The sequence below is a fragment of the Calonectris borealis genome, chromosome 2 (assembly GCF_964195595.1).
Source record: "Calonectris borealis chromosome 2, bCalBor7.hap1.2, whole genome shotgun sequence".
Lineage (NCBI taxonomy): Eukaryota > Metazoa > Chordata > Aves > Procellariiformes > Procellariidae > Calonectris > Calonectris borealis.
This window is the reverse complement of record NC_134313.1, coordinates 150,693,766-150,713,043: the sequence shown is the minus strand read 5'-3', so window position 1 is coordinate 150,713,043 and position 19,278 is coordinate 150,693,766. Positions and strand designations below refer to the sequence as shown.

General features: G+C 40.3%; 1 protein-coding gene across 12 annotated transcripts in view; it reads right to left on the bottom strand.

The window, feature by feature from the left end:
- MLLT10 (MLLT10 histone lysine methyltransferase DOT1L cofactor) overlaps positions 1-18,979 on the bottom strand; it is a 130,559-nt gene extending 111,580 nt beyond the window's left edge. The window contains exons 1-3 of one of the 12 annotated variants that reach the window (XR_012672711.1): positions 18,789-18,979; positions 18,006-18,174; positions 14,223-14,302 (exon numbers count right to left, since the gene is read on the bottom strand). Coding sequence is in view for 8 of the 12 variants with exons in the window: in XM_075143916.1 (XP_075000017.1) it covers positions 14,223-14,302; positions 18,006-18,174; positions 18,789-18,827 (288 nt within the window). In the remaining 4 variants the exon portion in view is untranslated. Of the gene's footprint in view, positions 1-14,222; positions 14,303-18,005; positions 18,175-18,788 lie in introns of those variants that run through there. The other 11 variants (XR_012672713.1, XM_075143916.1, XM_075143919.1 and 8 more) reach the window with 11 other exon arrangements.
- Positions 18,980-19,278: the final 299 nt, after the last annotated feature.

The window sequence follows — 19,278 nt, the reverse complement described above, 5'->3', positions numbered from 1 at the left end:
AAAGAAAATTAACTCTATCCCAGCCGAAACCAGTTCAGCAGCAAAGAGGCTTTCACAAAGGGTAGAACAGAAAAGTTCTTAAATTATTTTTCCTCAGTACATTGGTATAGACGGCTGCACACAGAAAGAAGAATCCTTAGGATTGCTGCTTTTTGTCTTTTGCTTCACTCCTCCCTCCCTCACGTTCACCCACTAAAATGATCAGCAATTTATTGAAACGCAGTATTAAGCCTATGGTGAAATTTAAAGATAAAAGTGGTTGAAAATTTCTGAACCGTTCTGTAAGTTGCCTGCAGACTGGGAGCATTACACCATTTTTTGAAAGTCAAGATTACAAGGACTTCCTTGCAACTGAGATGAACTGATCAGTTCATTTTAAACAAAATCCTACATACGCAGTATGTATGTGAGCTGTATCTTAACACTCTGGCTTTCCAAACATTAAATACTAGGTGCTGAGAGACACTCAATAGCAGTAGGTTCATTTCAGTGAATTCCCCATACACTGAATCAGATTCTCAAAGCAAGAAGTCTGGTATATATTGACACTGACAGTGTAATAAAGTTTGTTCCCACCCCAAAGCTGTGAGCTGGGAGCTTAAGGCCAGTGAGCGGACATGACATATCTACCACTGAGACAAGGGAAGCTGTTAACATAGTCTACCTTGCCCCACCTCTGCAAGCCCGTGGAAGTTTGACATACATTTTCACTAGTGGCAAAACCAGTTTTGGAGGTTCTCTTCTTCCCGCCGCCTCTCCCTTATTAATCTCTCCCTCCACCGCTCCCTCAGCTGCTCACCCAAGTATCTGTAGGGCTGCACCTTAAACCAGATCAGTGAAATGGAGTGAAATTAACTTTTTCTTTTTAACATTTTTAATTTTTCAGGTCGTATCACTGATGCAATTTAAGCATAATCCCACAATCAGTTGCATCAGCAAAACCGAAAGCAGGGAACCATAGCACTGCAGCATTAATAATTGAAGAATTAGCAAACTTCTTAAACAAACTTTACCACAAAATAAAAAAATTTACAGTGATCATAGGACACTGAGTAGTAAGGAACTGAACCAGTCCTTTAGGCAGAAGAGTTAAGCATGCTCCACTCAGTCTCTTCAGAGCTGTTTCAACTAATTTCTTTTTGTCTCATATCTCTAATAGGACTTGGGTCCATTAGGTCTTCCCTCATTACTTCTCTGCAGGCCTGGCTGCAACCAGTCAGAGAAGATAGAAGACAGAAAACTGAAATGGAGGAGGGAGCTTTGACAGTGGAAGAAAACCCAAGTGCAGGGAGTTCTGCAGAGTATCCTCTTGCTGGCAGGGTGCAGTCCTGCACTCAGCTCTTACAGAGCTGGAGCTGGGCAACTATGCAGACATACTTGCACTCTGATGACACAGAACGCTTCTGGTGCGGGAATTCTGGCTACAATCTGCAATAAAGTAGCACCCTAGTAACCTAATAACACCATACAGTGACCCTTTCCACTTCCCCCTCTAGGTTATGAGCCTACTCCTTCCCAGGCTCCACACTCTCAGATTCTGTCACCCATTTCTGTTCTCCCAAGTTTCAATCTGCACCACATAGTAACACCAGTAGCTTTGCCAGGTGGCAACAGTGTGCTTCATCCCTTGAGACAAGTCAGTAGTAGAGGATTTTTCCTTTTTTCTTTTTTTCTTTTTTTTTTTTTTTTTTAACTAACACTTTATTACTGGTTCTAAAATCTTACAGCAATATAGTATTTCAAAGAATGTGATAGAATTTGCGAAGTGACTGAAAAAAATCTTAGGTACTTTCACAATGCTTAAATGCATGTTGTTACAAAGGATTCTGTAGGAGAAAGGAAAGGAAATAGTTGGGTGTATATGTATCTCAGAAGCCCAGTTACTTGTAATTTCTTATTTGAATGTTTTTGTTTATGCAGTGTCGTCTTCTTCCAGTTTACTTATGGATGCAGCTTGGAGTTTAAGTGAACAGCAACAGCTGAATCTCTCCACTAAATGCCACATCACATACAACTTGTATGATGAAATAAAGCTTTGATCTCTGCAACACAGTATAAGGAATAATCTGACCATCTGTACGGATGATCAGATGATCTCTATTTGAGCACATGGACCATGCCAGGGCTCTCCTTCTCCAGTTGTGCGTTCTAAGTCTTAGCTCTGGCAAAGGATTTCTGACACAAATGTATTGTCTGAGCATTCAAAAGCATTGTGAGGAACTACTAAACAAGCTGGGGGGTAGGAAGGGGTAGCAGGGGCAGACATGACACCCAAAAGATATTACAGCATAAATAGGGCAAGCTCCTATGACTGATCAACAGTTCAGATAAACATCATCAGGCTAGACAGAGCAAATGTCAATACCAAAGAGGCTAACTGTGACCCAAGAGAATAACCTCATTCTTTGGTGTGCTGAAGGGCACTAGTCCTACAACAGGGAGAGGCTACCAGTGCATGTGGTGCTGTAGGTACAGCCAGTTGAATCAGATATAAAGAAGAGTGAAAAAGACACAAACACTGGCTGAAGGAAGACTGAAATTGTAGCAAGTGACATTGTCCTTCCCCTCCCATCCTTACAGATTGTAACACGGACATGTCATTTTCGTTTCGTGGAACAGACTAAGTTCACGGATCTAGCTTCTGTACAAGCAGAATTCAGCTGAACTCTCAGCAGGAATTGCTTTGGACTATGAGGTCTCCTGTAGAGGACAAAATTGAAACCAATCTCAAACTTCTGTAGCTGGAACAGTCTGACAGTGTGACTGTCACAACTCACTTCTGAGCTACAAAAACAGCAAGTTAATTAAGTGAAAGAAGACTGATCCTCTAACCTTAGCATCCAGGCAAACTGAGACTGCCTGGGTCTGTTGAAAAACGCACTGCCTCCTGAGGGGCCCAATCTTCAAAAAGCAGAGACCTGAAGTGGTCAAAAGTATGGGAGGCCCATGCAGAAGGGGAAAGAACCAAATTTTTTTTGTCATTATTAAAAAAGTAGAAATAACCAAGAAATCAATAAAAGTAAAATAAAAAAAAATAAAGAATGGGGGTGTCCACTAAAGATACCCAGCAGAAAAAAGTTCCAAGACCGGAAGACCAAAATAAGAGAAGTAAAGAAGAGGCTAAATAAACCCATCTTCCCGTACTGAATTAGTTACAGTCCAATTTGGCTCCACTGCATTGTGGCACAAAGCTTTCTCCCCCTATTTTAGATAAATAGGCCTTTCCATTTTAACCAGGACTAACAGCTACCTTAACCATAAGTAGATAACATTAGACAAATCTAATTACTGGTGTCACCTTGGTTAATCTAACTCTACCAATTTTTCAATTGGAAATGGAGGAAAGGCACATAGAAGCTGATTTAATCTAACAGACTACCTTACTCATGTTGAAATGAAGAGAAAGAGCAAGAGACACATAGTAGATAAGGAAGATAAAGAGAGACAGGAACAAGACTATACAAGTAGGAGAAGAGAAAAAAAGAATAGTAGGAATATAGCATTGTTCTTCCCTCAGGGTTCTGTAAATTTGGAGCAAGTTTCATAAAGCATCATCTGCAGACATCCATTATATGCTGTCTCTTGTTATAAGGAAACAAAGGTCAAAGAATTCTTGTGCAAGTGATTTGCTGAATTCTGGTCCAAGGTAGGCCAATGGAACCATTCACCTGAATAATGACTGTCAACCAAGTAAAGTCCTGCAGGACTGAATTCCCAGCATTGCAATGAGGCAACAAACTGTGTCTCAATATGACCTGTTAACCTAAATAACACAAGAAGATCTACAGCAGATTAAATAGACCACAGTTCCTAAAAGTTAGCGGAGAAATTAGGCTGCAGTTCCAGCTGACTTTACTTCAGGCTCACTTTAAGCTAACATAATTGCGCACTGCTGCCAAAAGAAGATCACTGGCCATCCCCTGCTGTGTACCTTCCACTGCCTCCCTTGCTCTGGGAAGAGCATTCATTTGACCGTATGGAAATCCTAATCAGCAAGCTGAAAATAAAATTCTTTTTTTTTCAGCCAAATCACTTCTTTGAGCCACCTTTCCATAGGGCCACACGAACAATAATGCCAGATAAAAAACGTAACAGGAACACAGATAGGGAGTAGGGCAAGGATACAACCACCCTGTTAAGGAGGTGGCATCATCTATGCTGGCTCCGAGCGAGTATGGAATTACAACCATACAAGGGCCTTAAAAAAAAAAAAAAAAACAACAAAAAATAACCGACCAAAACATCACCACACACACAAAAAGAAAACAAACCAAAACCAACAAAACCAAAAAACCATATACCACACCTGAAACAGACTAATTTAATTTCAGTAGTAATGTAGACATATTTCTTGGGCCCAGACACAGACATATTTATTAGGCCAATTTTGTTTTGGTATTTCCCTGACATTCATATATTCCAAGTTTTTTAACAGGCATCAGCCATATACACACAAACTGTTTAGTTTACAAGCTTATTTTCCCTCCCAAGCTGTACTATACCCAGCATGACACCTATGCTTCCAGTACAGTTTTTTTTATCCAAAGTACATTTTGATCACAAAATTACTGTTTCATATTGCTTGACAACAGCAAACAAACAGTATTTAACTTTAAGAGATTGCAATACATGACCCTTGAAGTTACAAATAACAAAATAGCAAGTTACACAAAATCAGCATCACAGTTCTTGAAACCTGACACTCTTTATCTCTTTCAACCCTTTCATCAAGAGGAGTTAAAACTTGACATACAAAACATTTTATTCTGTTGCTCCTGTTAATCATTAATCAAACAGCAGACTGGTTAAAACCATTTGTTTTTGTTGCGAGTTTTAGTCCACATTTTAGTGAAAACAAACCCTGCACACGCTCCATCAAATTCTTGTGACTTTCTTAAAACTAACCTAGGAGGAGAGAGTCGGCTGCCAAGCAGAAGTCATTTTATTGCTTTACTTCTGAATTTGCTTCCAAATTCATCTACTTTACAGCATGCCATGCTACTGGGTATTTCTGTATATCTCAAAATGCACTAACTCAACACACTCCCCCGAAGCACATGGACAGATTTACAAAGGTAAGCAAAGCAGCTGACCAGAAGGTTAGTTTCCAATCAATGGCTTTCCAACCGGCAGCCCCTGATGCTCTCAGCAACCTTGTCTCCCTCCCATTCATCGGTAGTTGCGGAAGCCTGCAGCACAGCTGATTGCGTCCAGGCATTCATCTCCCAAGTTCTGTGGTACAGCTTCACCTGCCTTCACCAATATTCCATCCCATTTTGTCTCACCCTGGGGTGTTACCAGAAGGAAACATACAAAAGTCACCTCTAATACTCTTTATCATATCTAAGATGATCTTTCCAAGTCCTATAGACTTTGAAAATGCTAGATGGTCTCATACGCTACTACTTCAGGTAATACAAACCTACTTAATATGGGTTAAAAAAATGGTTTAGAAGGGTAAAGACATCCATATGGGTAGTTATTGCAGTTAACATAAAACAATTTAACACTGGCAGGCACATACCCATTGCTGTCAAAAACGTAAAAATCCTGGGGGGAAAAAAATTGATATCTAGAAAACAGTTTTGGATACAAAGTTGATCACAAATCATGTCTAGAGTTTCAGTTATGCCAATGCTGCACATACGTCATCCTACCTATATGTACCTAGTATTCATTTTTTGATGAAAAATTATCTTCTAAGCTCAAAACATTTTTGCTATTTATCTTCCTTTTCCCCCAAAAGGTGTGAAATTAGTATTCCATCTTCTCCAGAGGAAAGTGTCTTGCATTTTCTCATCTTCCTCTTATACTTTTCTTTCTACATCCCTCTTCCCCATAGTGTTTTGGCCCATGTCTTTGATGGGGGGGGGGCAGGGGGGATGTAAAAAAAATAACACGCATACATTAGAATGAAAACACTGAAAATAAGAAAAACTAATAAACCTGGAAAAATTCGGGGTCATTTTAGCGATTACTTTGTGTTAGATTCAGACAAATATGGTACTGAACAACCAATGTAAACATAGCTCCCTCTATAAAGAGACACCATACTCTAAAGACACTTACATAAAAGTGTACTAATTACACCACAGACAACTAGATTAAAATTATCAGAAAACCTCACTCAAATTCAGCTCATCAGAGAGTATCTACAGAAGAACAACTGCCTTAGAGCCTACAAAGAAATAGTTTTTGCAAGATTAGGCAACCAGAAGAAGAAAAACACACAGATCTTTGCAGAGAGGTGCAAACCAGCATACTGGAAATTTAGATCTTGGCATAAATTCTATCAATAGATGAGAATTCAGAGGCAGTTAGTACAAAAACAGACCCAGCAACAGGATGCGTACCAGACTGACCATGTCTACATCTGCTGGCAGTAACTCACCCCAGCCCTCAGAACCCAGTCACATCTCATTTTTCCGTTCACCCCTTAAAACTATCTTCTATGAAGCAAAACCGATACTGCAACATACAAAGACTAACCAGAGAAGATCATTCTCACAGCCTTGAAGCCTCCAGAAAGTCCAATAAAACTCACAAGCATTCCCAGATGCTGCTGAAATTACCGAACCTCTACTCGCACCAACTTAGGCTATCTATTCATATCAAACCCTTTTACTCTGATATTTTACTGATCTTTTCTTTGGTGTTTTTTCCTTAAAACCAATTAGGTACTTTGAAAATTCCCACCAGAGTTTATTTCTGATTTTTTACACCCATGCTTTATAATACTTGCCAGAGTCAAAACTTCATTTTTCACTTGTTCAGTACAGCAAAAAGGATGAATTGCATAACCCCTTTTCCAAAAGCTTCTACAGGAATACATGGACCAACCAATGAAGAGGCTGCTATCTACAAAACCAAATCCACATTTTCTTATTTATCAGTTTCTAAACTACAGCTAGATAGCAATATACCTTATCAGTAGTCTCAACGTACAGTATTTTAAGACCTTACTTATAAACCCACAAAATACCCACCTTCAGTATTTTGATCTAAATGGCTCTATAAATGATAGCTTGCAACCATGCAAGTATTTGAAGCAGAAGTCAACGAGTAGCTAACTACACAATTTTTCGACCAAGGTATCTGAAGAGAAACAAACTAAAGTTCCAGTGTTTCCAACCTATGATTCACACCAGACTCCAATATTTATAAGCCACAATGAAGAACCAACAGGAATCAAAAGATCTTCTGCCACGTTCAAGAATCCCCAACTGGCTGACACCACTAATAGAGCAAACGAACGCATACTGTCAGTAATTCTCTTCAAAAGTGCTATGTTCTGCAACTTGACAACTTAAGAAATTAAGTCATCTCCATCTTCAAATAATCATTTCTTGATGCTGACAAATTTGCCAATTCTCTGCCCCATCTCCATTCAGTCATCTGTCCCAGGAGAAGGAAAGAACTTTTTTTTTAAAGGAGACAGTTGACAGGTAAAAGAAAAACAGACTGACTACCTGAAGCATTTCGGGTTTTATACCTGGATAAATTAAAGAGACTCGACCTAGTTCTCTTTATCAAGGCATCAGATAAAAATATATGCAGATTCAGTTAGCTCTGTCAAAAACATGTACTACAGATTTACAGACTATGACAAGAAGATTAGAGGCACTCAATGTGCAAATCAGCTTTCTTCCAAGACCATCCAGTCAGTACGTACTACAGGTGACGTATAGTCATACTTTTACTCAATACATGTAAGGTAACTAGAAGAGAGATAACATAATGTACAATGTAACATAGTGACGACACACAGCATGTATCAAGATCTGGCTACTCCAACTTCAGAAGTCCAAACCCATAAATCTCCCATCACGTATTTAAGACTAGTAAGCCCTGTTAGATGTTGCAGGAATCCAAATTGTAAACATACACAAGTTTAAGATTCACACATTGATCTGTAGTGGAAAGCATCAGAAGGCTATGAGAAATACCTGTCATGTTTGCCTGGATTTCCAACTAAACACCCAAGCTTTTTTTACCAGGCTGAAAGAACGCTACTGACCAATTCAATCTAGCTGAAGAAAACACAGTATGCGATGGTTTGCTTCAGTGTCCTCCTGTAACATATCACAGCTGTACCCTAAAAATTCCTAGGTATAAAATGCTGGCATGCATTCTAAGGGTCCTTGCAGTTAAGGAGCTCCTTGCTTACTTTAGAGACTACTTCTGCCAGTGATTTAACAGTCTAGCAATGAAACTAACAGGCACAAAACATTTCTGTGTAAGAATTAAGCAATTCCTGTAATGGAAAATGTTTTGCTCTAGTTTCACATTGATTAGTAATTCTGCCACAGAACCTTTAGAGCATTTACTAAAGTACCTGTGATATTGATACCCATGTTAAAAAATTTTTGATCAAGTAGTACTTGAGTGATGAAATTATTTTACACTGTTTTAGAGCCTGAATGCTTTATGTATCCATATTTAGCGTAATGTAATTATGAATTACTGCACAAATAAGGTGTACATTTAGGTAAACTGCAGCTAATCAAAACTGGAAAAAAAAATTAGCAGATCTTTTCTGCTGTAATGAAGTGCTTCAAATAAGTTATGAACTCAGCTGTGTATTTAGAAACCAAGTAGCAAGTATGCATACAAGCAGGGAAAAATGCAGCACAGCCAAAAAAAGCCCTGAAGGCAGCACAATCAGAAATAGCATTAATACTCCCACTTTGATATGCACGGCACACAATAGTGCATAAGGTTCAGTTCACCAGTTGGATAGGAAGATGCAGGGAAACTGTACTGCACTTCTGCAGCACCTTCTGCCGTTTGTACTGCTAACCTTGATGACAAGAAACTATGCAATCCTAAGCAATTCCGTCATCTTTTGAGTAACAGTGCAATAAAGTTATGCCTAAGTTATCTGTAACCACTACGCATACAACACAAATCTGAACAGGAAAAAGTATTTTCTCCTATTCATGAAGTGCCAAGCCAACAACACTCACCCATCTATGTAATGGACAAGAAACACACATCACTTAATCAATAGCATTTCAGAATAAAAGTTGTTGTTTCACATGCTGTGCCTAAGTATCTTTAGGCAGACCTTTTATTCCGGTTATCCAGCTACAAACAAACATTCACTGCCTTCCAAGCTGCATAGCCATTAATAAAAGACACAACTGTGTTGTTGGGTTTATTTTGGGGTTTGTTTGTTGTTTTTTTTTTTTTTGGGGGGGGGGGAAGAAGGAGGAAGCAGGAGGATATTCTTAATAAGTAGTAGTTTCTCATATTTATAAAAAAATCTACTAGCAATTTGTATTTTACAGTTACTTTTCTTTCTCTTATTTATAAGTTTACTACTCTACTGCTGTGTAAAAGCCACATAAATAACAAAAGCACATAGGCCAATTTTTCTGTTGTATCCTCAAAACTAAAGCAATTTTTCTATTACTTTTTATAGTATTCTTAAAAGTAGTTGTAGTAATACTCTTACATAAAATGTCCTTTAAGGAAAATTATGGATACACATTAAAAAAAAACATTCATTTCAAAAATTTCTTTAAGAATTATTTCAAGAGATATCTTCAAAGAGAACACGTAGTATATTAGTCCTGAATAATTTGGTGGCCAGTATTTCAAATTGAAGAAAAAAAGAAAACAGCAAGTTTTCTTCTTCTAAAATTAAGTTTAGTTCACCTCTATTGTGACCATATTTATCAACGTACATTCCAGTTTACAGATACAGGTATAATAACCACAGCAAAATTGATTCTAAGCACAGGCACAGAGATCCCATTCCCCTGGAGGCAGCCTGTTGAGCCAGAGCTGTCAGAGCTCTGATCACAAACCTACCTGCATATCGAAAGCCTACTTTCCTATTTCCTCCTTCTTTGCCTCCTTCTTTTTAGGCAAAAGGCAAGTAATACTACACCTATGTTTATTTCATACTACATAAACGCTGGTGCTGGGGTGTTAAACTACGGATACATCTTATGAGCAACTCCACAATAACAAACTTGTAGATGCATGTGATGGAATATTTTTTTAAAAAAGGGAACTTGGAGAGTAGAATTACAACCATTGTTATATTGAAGGTTTTAAAAAAAAAAAAAAAAAACAAACACACTCAAGCATTCAGACTGTGTATCATCTGTGCAGCAGATGCAGGAACACCTCAGGTCTGGCAGGATTACTAGCAGGAACCCATCACTATGAGAGCACAATGTACCTGAACTGGCTCTGGAGGTAAATAGTATAGCTGCATTTCCACAGCTCTGAATCCTTAAGTATTAAGTACTGTATGATCTAAACTGACCCTGCAATGAGAGTCTTTCTGTCTCCACACTGAATTCCAAGAAGCACATGTGCAAGTGCAGAGACTCCAGTTACACTAGATTCAGCTGAGATCCAGATGAATACCATCTCAAATCTTATGTGGCTAACTCCACAGGGAGTCACAGACCCCTCAACACATTCCCTGGGACTAAAATCCAGGTGGCTTATTAGACCAGCTGTAGTGTCACGCAAATGTGCCGACTCAGTTCTGGGCCAGTACTGTATTCAACTTCATAAGCCACCCCAAAAGACTAACACAAAAATGCTAAGTGGAAAAAACACCACCTTTACAACATTAGAGTAATTTGTACCAAGTCCAAACTGATTCTTCCAGATGCAATGACAGGCTTATAATATACATATTCCAGTGAAACAGATCAACAGCATATTAATTCACTTGCAATGCTGTAAGCAATCTGACGTCACAAATACAAGCTCAGCTGTGTTTGAGGTAGTAAAACTTTCTGGAATTCATAACACTGAAGTTCAGTATTGAGATCTCCTGGTCCCTTTGAATCAACTTGGATTCACAAGGACCACCATCTACACGTAGCTAATAAGCCTGACCAAGCTAACTGTTTGCGCAAATGTTGCATGCCTCTGTGCTGCCTGGTATCTCTATCACATGGATTATTCCAGCTCCCTCATGATAAGCACGAATAGTAATAGCTTGTAGTAAACCATAAACACATTGTCTGTTTATACCCCACTATATACTATAATTAAATCATTCTCAAAATAAGATCATCAAGAAATATGTTTGGCATATAATAGGATGATGGGAAAAAAAATCTTTTTGAACTGCAGCTTTGCTACAATTCCCAAACTTAGCTTCTCTAGTCTCTCTTTGGGTACCAGTAGTATCAGCCCCTGGAAAACATATATGCACCGTCCAATTTCCCAAGCCAGGACCCAAAGTCCTTTACATACTACTGCATATGTATACATTCTCACACAGACCCTAATATTTTTTTTTCCTACATCAACATGTATCTGCCCTGGTTTTTGATTCAGAAGTTCAGGTACATGTGAAGACATCAAAAGGGCCCACTATGCAGGGTAATAACAGCTGGTGCTGACACAGACAAAGCCGGGAGCAGTTGTCACCCTTCTTGAAGAGATTCACATTCCAAGCTCACCATAGGTCAAGCTAAGATAAATTAGCTGATTTAGGGAAAACTAAGACTTTTCAAGCAATAGTTAAGAACTTACGCAGTGATTGTAAAAAGTGTATACTGGGATTACAACCTTCTATTTATTATGTACTACATATGCATGATCATAGGGTAGGCCAAATAATTACCAGACGCCTCAATATGTCCATTATCCAAACAGTTCAGGTTTACAAAAATCGCAGTTTCTCTCACACACAAAAACATGACCCTGCTAGAGCCAAGACTCAGCATGGCTTGTCAGGTATGGAACTGTGCTTTCCAACTAGTAGTTGATCATTCAAAACCCAAGACATTGGCTACCACCTCACTACCAAAAATGCAGAAGTCAACCAGCCAGGAGGCTTGGGTGGCTGGAAAAAAAAAAACACAGCCACCGCTTTCACTGACAAGCCATATGTAGCAGCTTAGCGGCAGCACACAAAAGAAAGGGAACACAGTAGTGTAGAAAAGCTGAAAGTATGTGGGAAGCCAACTGCTCTAACCTGCTGTTAAGCAAAGTTCTCGGGTGACCCACCTAGTTGAGTTACATGCTGTGCTCCTGAGTTAGTCTATTTCTTTCAGTTGTTAAAGCAAGACTAACTTTAGAGCAAGCAATTAACCCTGGTTTCCAGAATTTGATTTATTTGCCCAGTAACTGCTGCTTAAAAAAAAAAAAAACAAAACAAAACACCACGCCAAAAACACACAACGCAGACAGCATCAGCAGGGAAAAATATGCCTTGAGTGCAAGACTCAGGTCTTATTAAAGATTAAAAGCAAGTAAGTAAGTAGAAGCATGTTCAATGTAATACGGTTAATTCTGGTTTTGTTTTTAGACAAAAACGTCAACAGAAAAACTAAGCTTCAGTCTCCTACAGTGATGATAAGGAGGTCTGCTTTTGCAAGTAAGTGCATTACAACTTCTGAGTCTGATACACTAGTTACAATAAAGTTCCAGTTTTCATACTGAAGTCAGAGCTTCAGTTTAGTTTTTTAATGTTAAGGGCTTCTCTAAGACACTTCAGAGACAGGCACCATGTTTCCAACTCACTAACATACAAGTAGTTGTTAAAACTTCAACTGTTACCAATCCGTTCCACCTCACATGCAATTAGTTTCACTTTAGAACCATTTAAACCTATGCTATATTACAAATGGGAAAGATTTTTTTTTTTTGAAACAAGATCAATACTCAACTTGTTGAACTGTACCATAAACAGGCCCCGTTAGGTGGAAACAAGAATAGAATACACCAGGCAGAGAATTCAGTTAAGTTCATCACTATTCCTTCTTAACTTCAAACACCAAAAGCAGTATAATGCCTATTAAAGCTATTCTTTTTGGTAAACTCAATAAATTATCGGAACGCAGTGAGACATTGTTTATTTCAGAACTCAGTACCATTCTCCTTCATTCCTTGTGTCAGGTGAAGCCAGGAATAACTATATCCTAAATCCTGATGAGAATTCCCTATTATGCACCAGAAGAATCCTCCTTCCTGCCACCACCTCTCTTTCCCCCCCCCCCTCTATATTTTTAACTTTGCTGTCAACCTGTATATATCAAACTCAGCAACATTAAAAAATGCTACTCTCAAAACTTTACATTGCTGATGGTCTTCCCAGGAAAAGAAAGAAACAGCCTTTCTTTAGAAAGGGCAGCAGTTTAGATTTTCTGTTGACAAATATTTGGAGAGCACATAGAAATCAATCCGTTCTTGCTCCCACCAACAGGTCTGCTTTGGAGAGAGTAACAAAGTCTAGGTTACTAGGGCATTATGAAAACATTAGTGGCAAGTTGGGAAAAAGTAGAGGAACAAGATTTTTCAGTCCTGTGCCAAAAATTCACAGAACATTAAATCATCCTACCATTTCTGTAGTATTTTATATTAGAAAAGGAAATAGGTACAGCAAACAGCTCATGTAAACACTCTGTCCATCACCAACAGTAACTGAAAATTTGATCTCAGGCTCTTCATTTGTCTTTAGATAGGAAAGGAACACCTTAGTCTTTCTAAATACTCTATCTTTTGCTGGATACAAACTAAAAAGTGCCAAGTAGCGAGAAAGGTGATTGTCTTTTTCTAAAAATGCCTGGTACCATGCAGCTTGGTCTAATAACATACAAATCTGACCAAAAAAAAACCAAAATGTAATCAAGAAAAAAAAAAGTGTTGGGGTTTTTTGTTGTTACTCAGAAAGATTATCTGAATCCCCAATATTTACCATAAAAAATTAAAAAGACAGAGAAAGAAAATATTTCTCAGTTAGAAGTATCACATTCCAAGTAAGCATTAGATTCCGAAATTAAGAACACTACTTATTGCTTAAGCGTTCCTGGACTGAAGCTTTCAACTGGCAATCTAAAGTTGCTGTAAAAGAAAATTGGACACAGATTTGATTTCTTCCCCATACCTAACTATATAAGCATTAAACTGAAAAAATTACACAAAACCCACACTATAGATAAGAAGAAAATAATCTTTGAAACAGTTGGGAAAAAAACTAAAAAAAAAAAAAAAACCAAAAACCAACACCAAAAAAAACTCAAACACACACATTCCCCCCAACAGAAATTGTCAGAATACTTAGAGACAGTTACATATTTCCACTTAAAAAAACAAAAAGAAGAAAACGGGTCTTTCTCAATAGCATCTAGATGGAATTATGACAGAAAGCTAAGCTATTTTCTACTAGTACAGGGATACCTGGGTAAATATTATCCACACAAGCATTATAACTAGCATTATTTAATAAACAAAGCACATACCACTCTGGCTGCTCTTTCCTGAGATTCACACTTCCTGCAAAACCAAGGTCCAGTGGGTACTTGAACAATTCCATAGCAAGCTGTTTTGAACAAGACAAAATATTTCAGCAAACATAAGCAGCACTACAGTACTACTACTATGAATGTTATAAAAAAAGCTTAGTATTAGTTGATCTCACATCTTCATAAGTCAAACTGACATCTATACATTGCACATTAAATCCTACCACAATAGTACTCAAAATGAAGTACAAGTTTCCACTTAAAAATTTATGCAAAAATTGATAAATAAATTTCTTAAATAAAAAAAAAAATACTGATTAGCTTGAAAAGTAGTATAACCATTCAAAAGCAGCAATGTTTATTTACTAGCAAAACAGATAAAACACTTCACAATAACAAACCCCCATTTACTGTAAAGTCTTTTTTAACAGAAAAATAAAAGCAACTAACAAATCTGAGTTTGTCATAAGACATTCATACACTTAGTTATAATCAAGTTCTCTTACTCTTTATGAGTAAACTGGTCTTAAGTAGGAAATCCATAATAAACAGAACAAAGACACAAAGTTTGCTTCCCCCCCCCCTGAAAATTCATATGGGGCTGTAAATACAAACTAAACTGACCATCAGGGCTAGGATCGGTTGCAACGATAGCCAGGCTACAACATAAGTCCTTAGGAAAGAGAATTTGAGACATGCAGATTTCTCTGCAAGACTGTCATCTATATTTTTATAGTATATTAAAAAAAAACAGGAGTTTGAGAAGAAATTCCACAGAAAAAGAGTTAGTAATTTGGCAGTACTGTTCATGTTTGAAATGCACAGATCAAGAAACTTTAAGAACTGCTGAGGGAATGAAAATACAAGAACACAAGTGCTGTGAGTATATTCTAATGTCTGCATGGGTTTAACAACTAATTACAAACAATCGAAAAGCCAAACATTTTCCTCAAAAATATAACCCTGAATCTGACATCATATTTTTAAATATCTTGATTTCCAACAATCATATGTTACTTAAATAAGAAGATCTGGTTTAAGTGTGTAACTAGGAAAAAAAAATATATATGATAAATTAATAGTTAACAGGAAAGCTGAGATTAAATTAGTATCTTCTAGTATATATACAAAAATATTATTGGTCTTGTGCTAGCCTGAAGAAGAAAAAAAAAAAGCAGTAATGCAATAGTAGTATAAAAAATGTCGGCTAATACACCTTTCCTTCTACAAAGGAAAGTCAATGAAATCATTTCCTATTATATACATACATGGAGTCATATTAAGACTCGTTGTCAGATTTTCAAATACATTATCCAAGTAGTGACAGACCTAACTATCTTGATAAGCCCTTTCTACTGTACAATAACGTTCTTTAACATGAGAAAAAACATCTTGTTTTCGTTGCATCTATATTAACCACAGATGAGGGGGACTTTGAATTCCTCTTCAGAAATTAAGAGGGAGACTTTAAATGTGCAATCACACATTTAAATTAGCAAGAGACAGCGCAGGGTAAGAAACTAATTACAGAACGCAACTCAGAGACAGGGCTGGCAATTAGATTTAAAGGCAACACGAGTTGGGCAAAGACCAAAGTTGAAGCAAAGTACTCTTGCATCTGCAAACGTAAGAGAGTACACCTCGAGCCTGAAAAAGTCCACCACGGGTTTGTGCTCTGATACACTGTGATACTGTTTATTGACTTGCAGGACTTCCTTTGGTTTATACTTCCACTACTATGCAAAGCTTCTTTAAACACATTAAGAGATTTTGTCCTCCACAACTTGCCAATGGCTTAACACTTGAAAAGAAGTTTCCTCTGAATTAAAAATAATTATAATAACAAAAATGCAGTTAATAAAGTCTCCTGGGTAATACTGCTGTCTGAACTTCAAATAAGGATTACCAGCTTCAACCATGAGGACTACTGCTTTTATTACAGTAAGACTCCAAAAAGAGTGGACACGCTTCCTCTACCACCTTCACATGACGCATCAAATCCAAAACATAAAACATCAATGATACAGTGAAACAAAACATACAATTCTTCTTTTCTTAAGACCTCTACAACAGCATCTGGATTTAGAAGCAGCAGCACTTTGCACACTTCCTGCCAGATTCAAATTCAGATTTGGACCCCACCTTAAAAAAACAAATAAGTTCAATATTCTTGTACCCAATTTACTGAAGTGTGCCTCTATATTAGGAATACTTCCTAAAATAGACTTCTGTTGTTCCCACTATTTCAGCTATTGCTATAGTCAAATTCTTTCACTGAAAATATCAGCAAGGCTCTAGATGCAAAGAAAGATGCCCAAGAAAATACAAAAGTAATAGCTGGTTTAGGTACGACTTCTAAAAGTATTCATGTTTTAGTGTTCTTCTTCATGACTCTCAGATTCCACAAAAGCAGAGTTAAGTTACTGGTTAACGTTACTCAGCTCTTAAGACAACAGAAAACTGATTCAAAACCAGACTAATTTCACAGATCCTGTCAGCTCCCCTCTGCGTTCAATCCAACACTAAGAAGAATAACTGAGTTCTTTTACAGATCTCCTTAAATTATTACTATTTCGCATTATTTCTTGTCAGTTTAAAAAGGAGCATATACCTGAAACAAGCTGTTACTATATCATCTTCAACACAATTTACGATAAAGCATGAAACACACATTAGTAGTATTTTCACATGCGCTAGGCATTCAGACTAATGAACTAGATTTAGGTTTTTCTGTCTCCTCCAATTTGTTCACCATCAAAGAGCAAGCCAGGGAGTTGATACGACTGCTTGGGAGTTGATACGGAGAAACTACCATCTTATTCCTTATTTCTGCTACTATAAACCAAAAGTCATCATAACTTCCTTTCTTACAATGTAAGCAGCAGAATCCAGTCTCTCCCTCTGCTCTCCCAAGAAGGGTCAACCCACTGACAGAAACAAAACAATCACACATAGAGGGAACATGCCAGCTCCTGAGCTGAGCTGGAAACCAACCAACCAGCCTCCACTAATCCAAACAAATCCAGCATCAGCCATTCCGACAAGCACCCTCCCCCTGCAGATCCACAACAGGAAGTCTTTTCATCTACCAGGAAACATCAGCCAAATGACATTCAAGGAAAGGCAGGCAGAGGAAGAAATCACATGATAGCTAACTCTTTCCTACACACCGCTCCCTTCCAGTCCTAAACCCTCCTCGTCTACTGGCTGCCCCTCAAATAATTTTTTCTAACTTGGGAAAGGCAGGAACAACAGGCATCGAGTATAGGAATAAAGAAATACAGCAACAATTGCCAGAACAGAGATTAGTAAGAAGTTCCACAGAGAAGGAAAGGAGTTTTAGGTAGTCTTTGGATTGCTGCAGCTGAGGTTGTTAACAGGGTGCAAAGGCGGACTGGGAAGCATCAGCACTGAAGAGGTACAAGAGGAGGAGCAAGGGAAAAAAACCTGGAAGGGGGGTTCTTCTTTCCTCATAGCCATAATATAGGAAGTCATAATAGAGGAAGTCTCACGTGAGGGAAAAGACAGACAGACTGGAAGGATAGAGGATGACAGGACAGGTCAGACCAGAAAGCACGTGGCCCTAGAAACAGGGAAATAGGCTTCATGGGTGACAAGGAGGAGCTGGGAGTGGGGAGGGAGAGAAGAAGGGTAGAAAAAAGGCCAAGGGGGGGCAAGAGGGAGGAAGCAGGCCCAAGGGAAGAGGACAGGGAGCATCAAGAAGGAAGTAGCGAGGCTGGAGGCCAGAGCGGGTGCGCTGGCACTCGCCTGCCTACTCACCTTGATGCACTGCGACATTGCAGCCGTGCCCGTCGCAGTAGACAAGCGGGTTCTCGGCCCAGCCCCTCTCGTCGGAGCACACGCAGCAGCCGCCGATCATCTCCTTCATGCTATTGGAGAACTCGCCCTCCAGTGACACAGGCAGCAGCAACGGCTCGCTAGAGACCATCTAAGGGTTAAAAACACCGTCGTCAACAACACACACGCACACACACGCTTCACCCCCTGCCTGCCCCCTCCCCCGGCGGTGTCTCCCCTCAGTCACTCAGCCGCCGCCGCCGCCACCGCCGCCACGGCAATGATTTAGGGCCCATGACCGCTGGCTGAGAGCCTCTTCTCGCCCCCGCCCGACCAACCGGCCAGGCTGTATCAGTCACGCAAGCAGGCAAGGGCAGCCCGGCGGCGGTACACTGAGGAGGACACCACACAGCAGGCAGACAGGCAAGCAAGCGGGGCCTGCGCGCAGGCGCACTGCGCGCCCCCGCCGGGAAGGCCTCGGCCTGGGCCTCCTCGCGATGGTTCACGAGCCGCCCAGGGAACGTGAGCCGCGGCGGAGCGCGCGCCCCCCACCCGCCCAACGGCTCCAACCGCCGCGCCGAGAGAGCGTGCGCGAGCGAGCGGCGCCCCGCCAGGACCGCCCGCCCGCCCCTCGCCTCGCCTCCGCGCGGGCCGGAAGAGCCGGCTCTGCCGGGCACCTGATGGCCCGGCCCGGCCCGGCCCGGCCCGCCGAGCGCGCCCGCCGCCCCGGCCTGCTAGCCGCGCCGTCCCCGCTCGGGCACCCACCTCGGCGTGCTGCCACTCTCCGTCCCCCGGGCGAGCCATCTCGACCCCCCCGGCCGGCCTAACCCTAACGCGCTCCGCGCCGCCACCTCCCGCCGGGGCCGCCGGCCGGGCCGCTCAGCGCGCTTCGGGACAGCCCGTGCGAAACCGCCTCCCTTCCCCGCCCGGGCGAGCGTTAGACGGGCTTATTGCTGCCCCCCTCCCCTCGGTGTGTGGGGGGGCGGGGGAGGTGGCAGACATGCGCCCCGCTCCCACCCGCGATGTCACTCTGCTCATGCCCCCTTCAGGAAGGCTGGAGGACTCGCCCCATTCCCGCCCTCCCCTCCCGCCCCGCAGAAAACATTTTTACTATCTTGTTTATTTTCCCCCTGATGTGACTGCTGGACTAATGCATTCCCGCTCCCAACTTTTATTATCCTGTTTATATCCCCTCGGTGTGCCTGCAGGACTAATGCGTTCTCACTATTACGCCGCTTCCCTGCCCTCGCCGCAA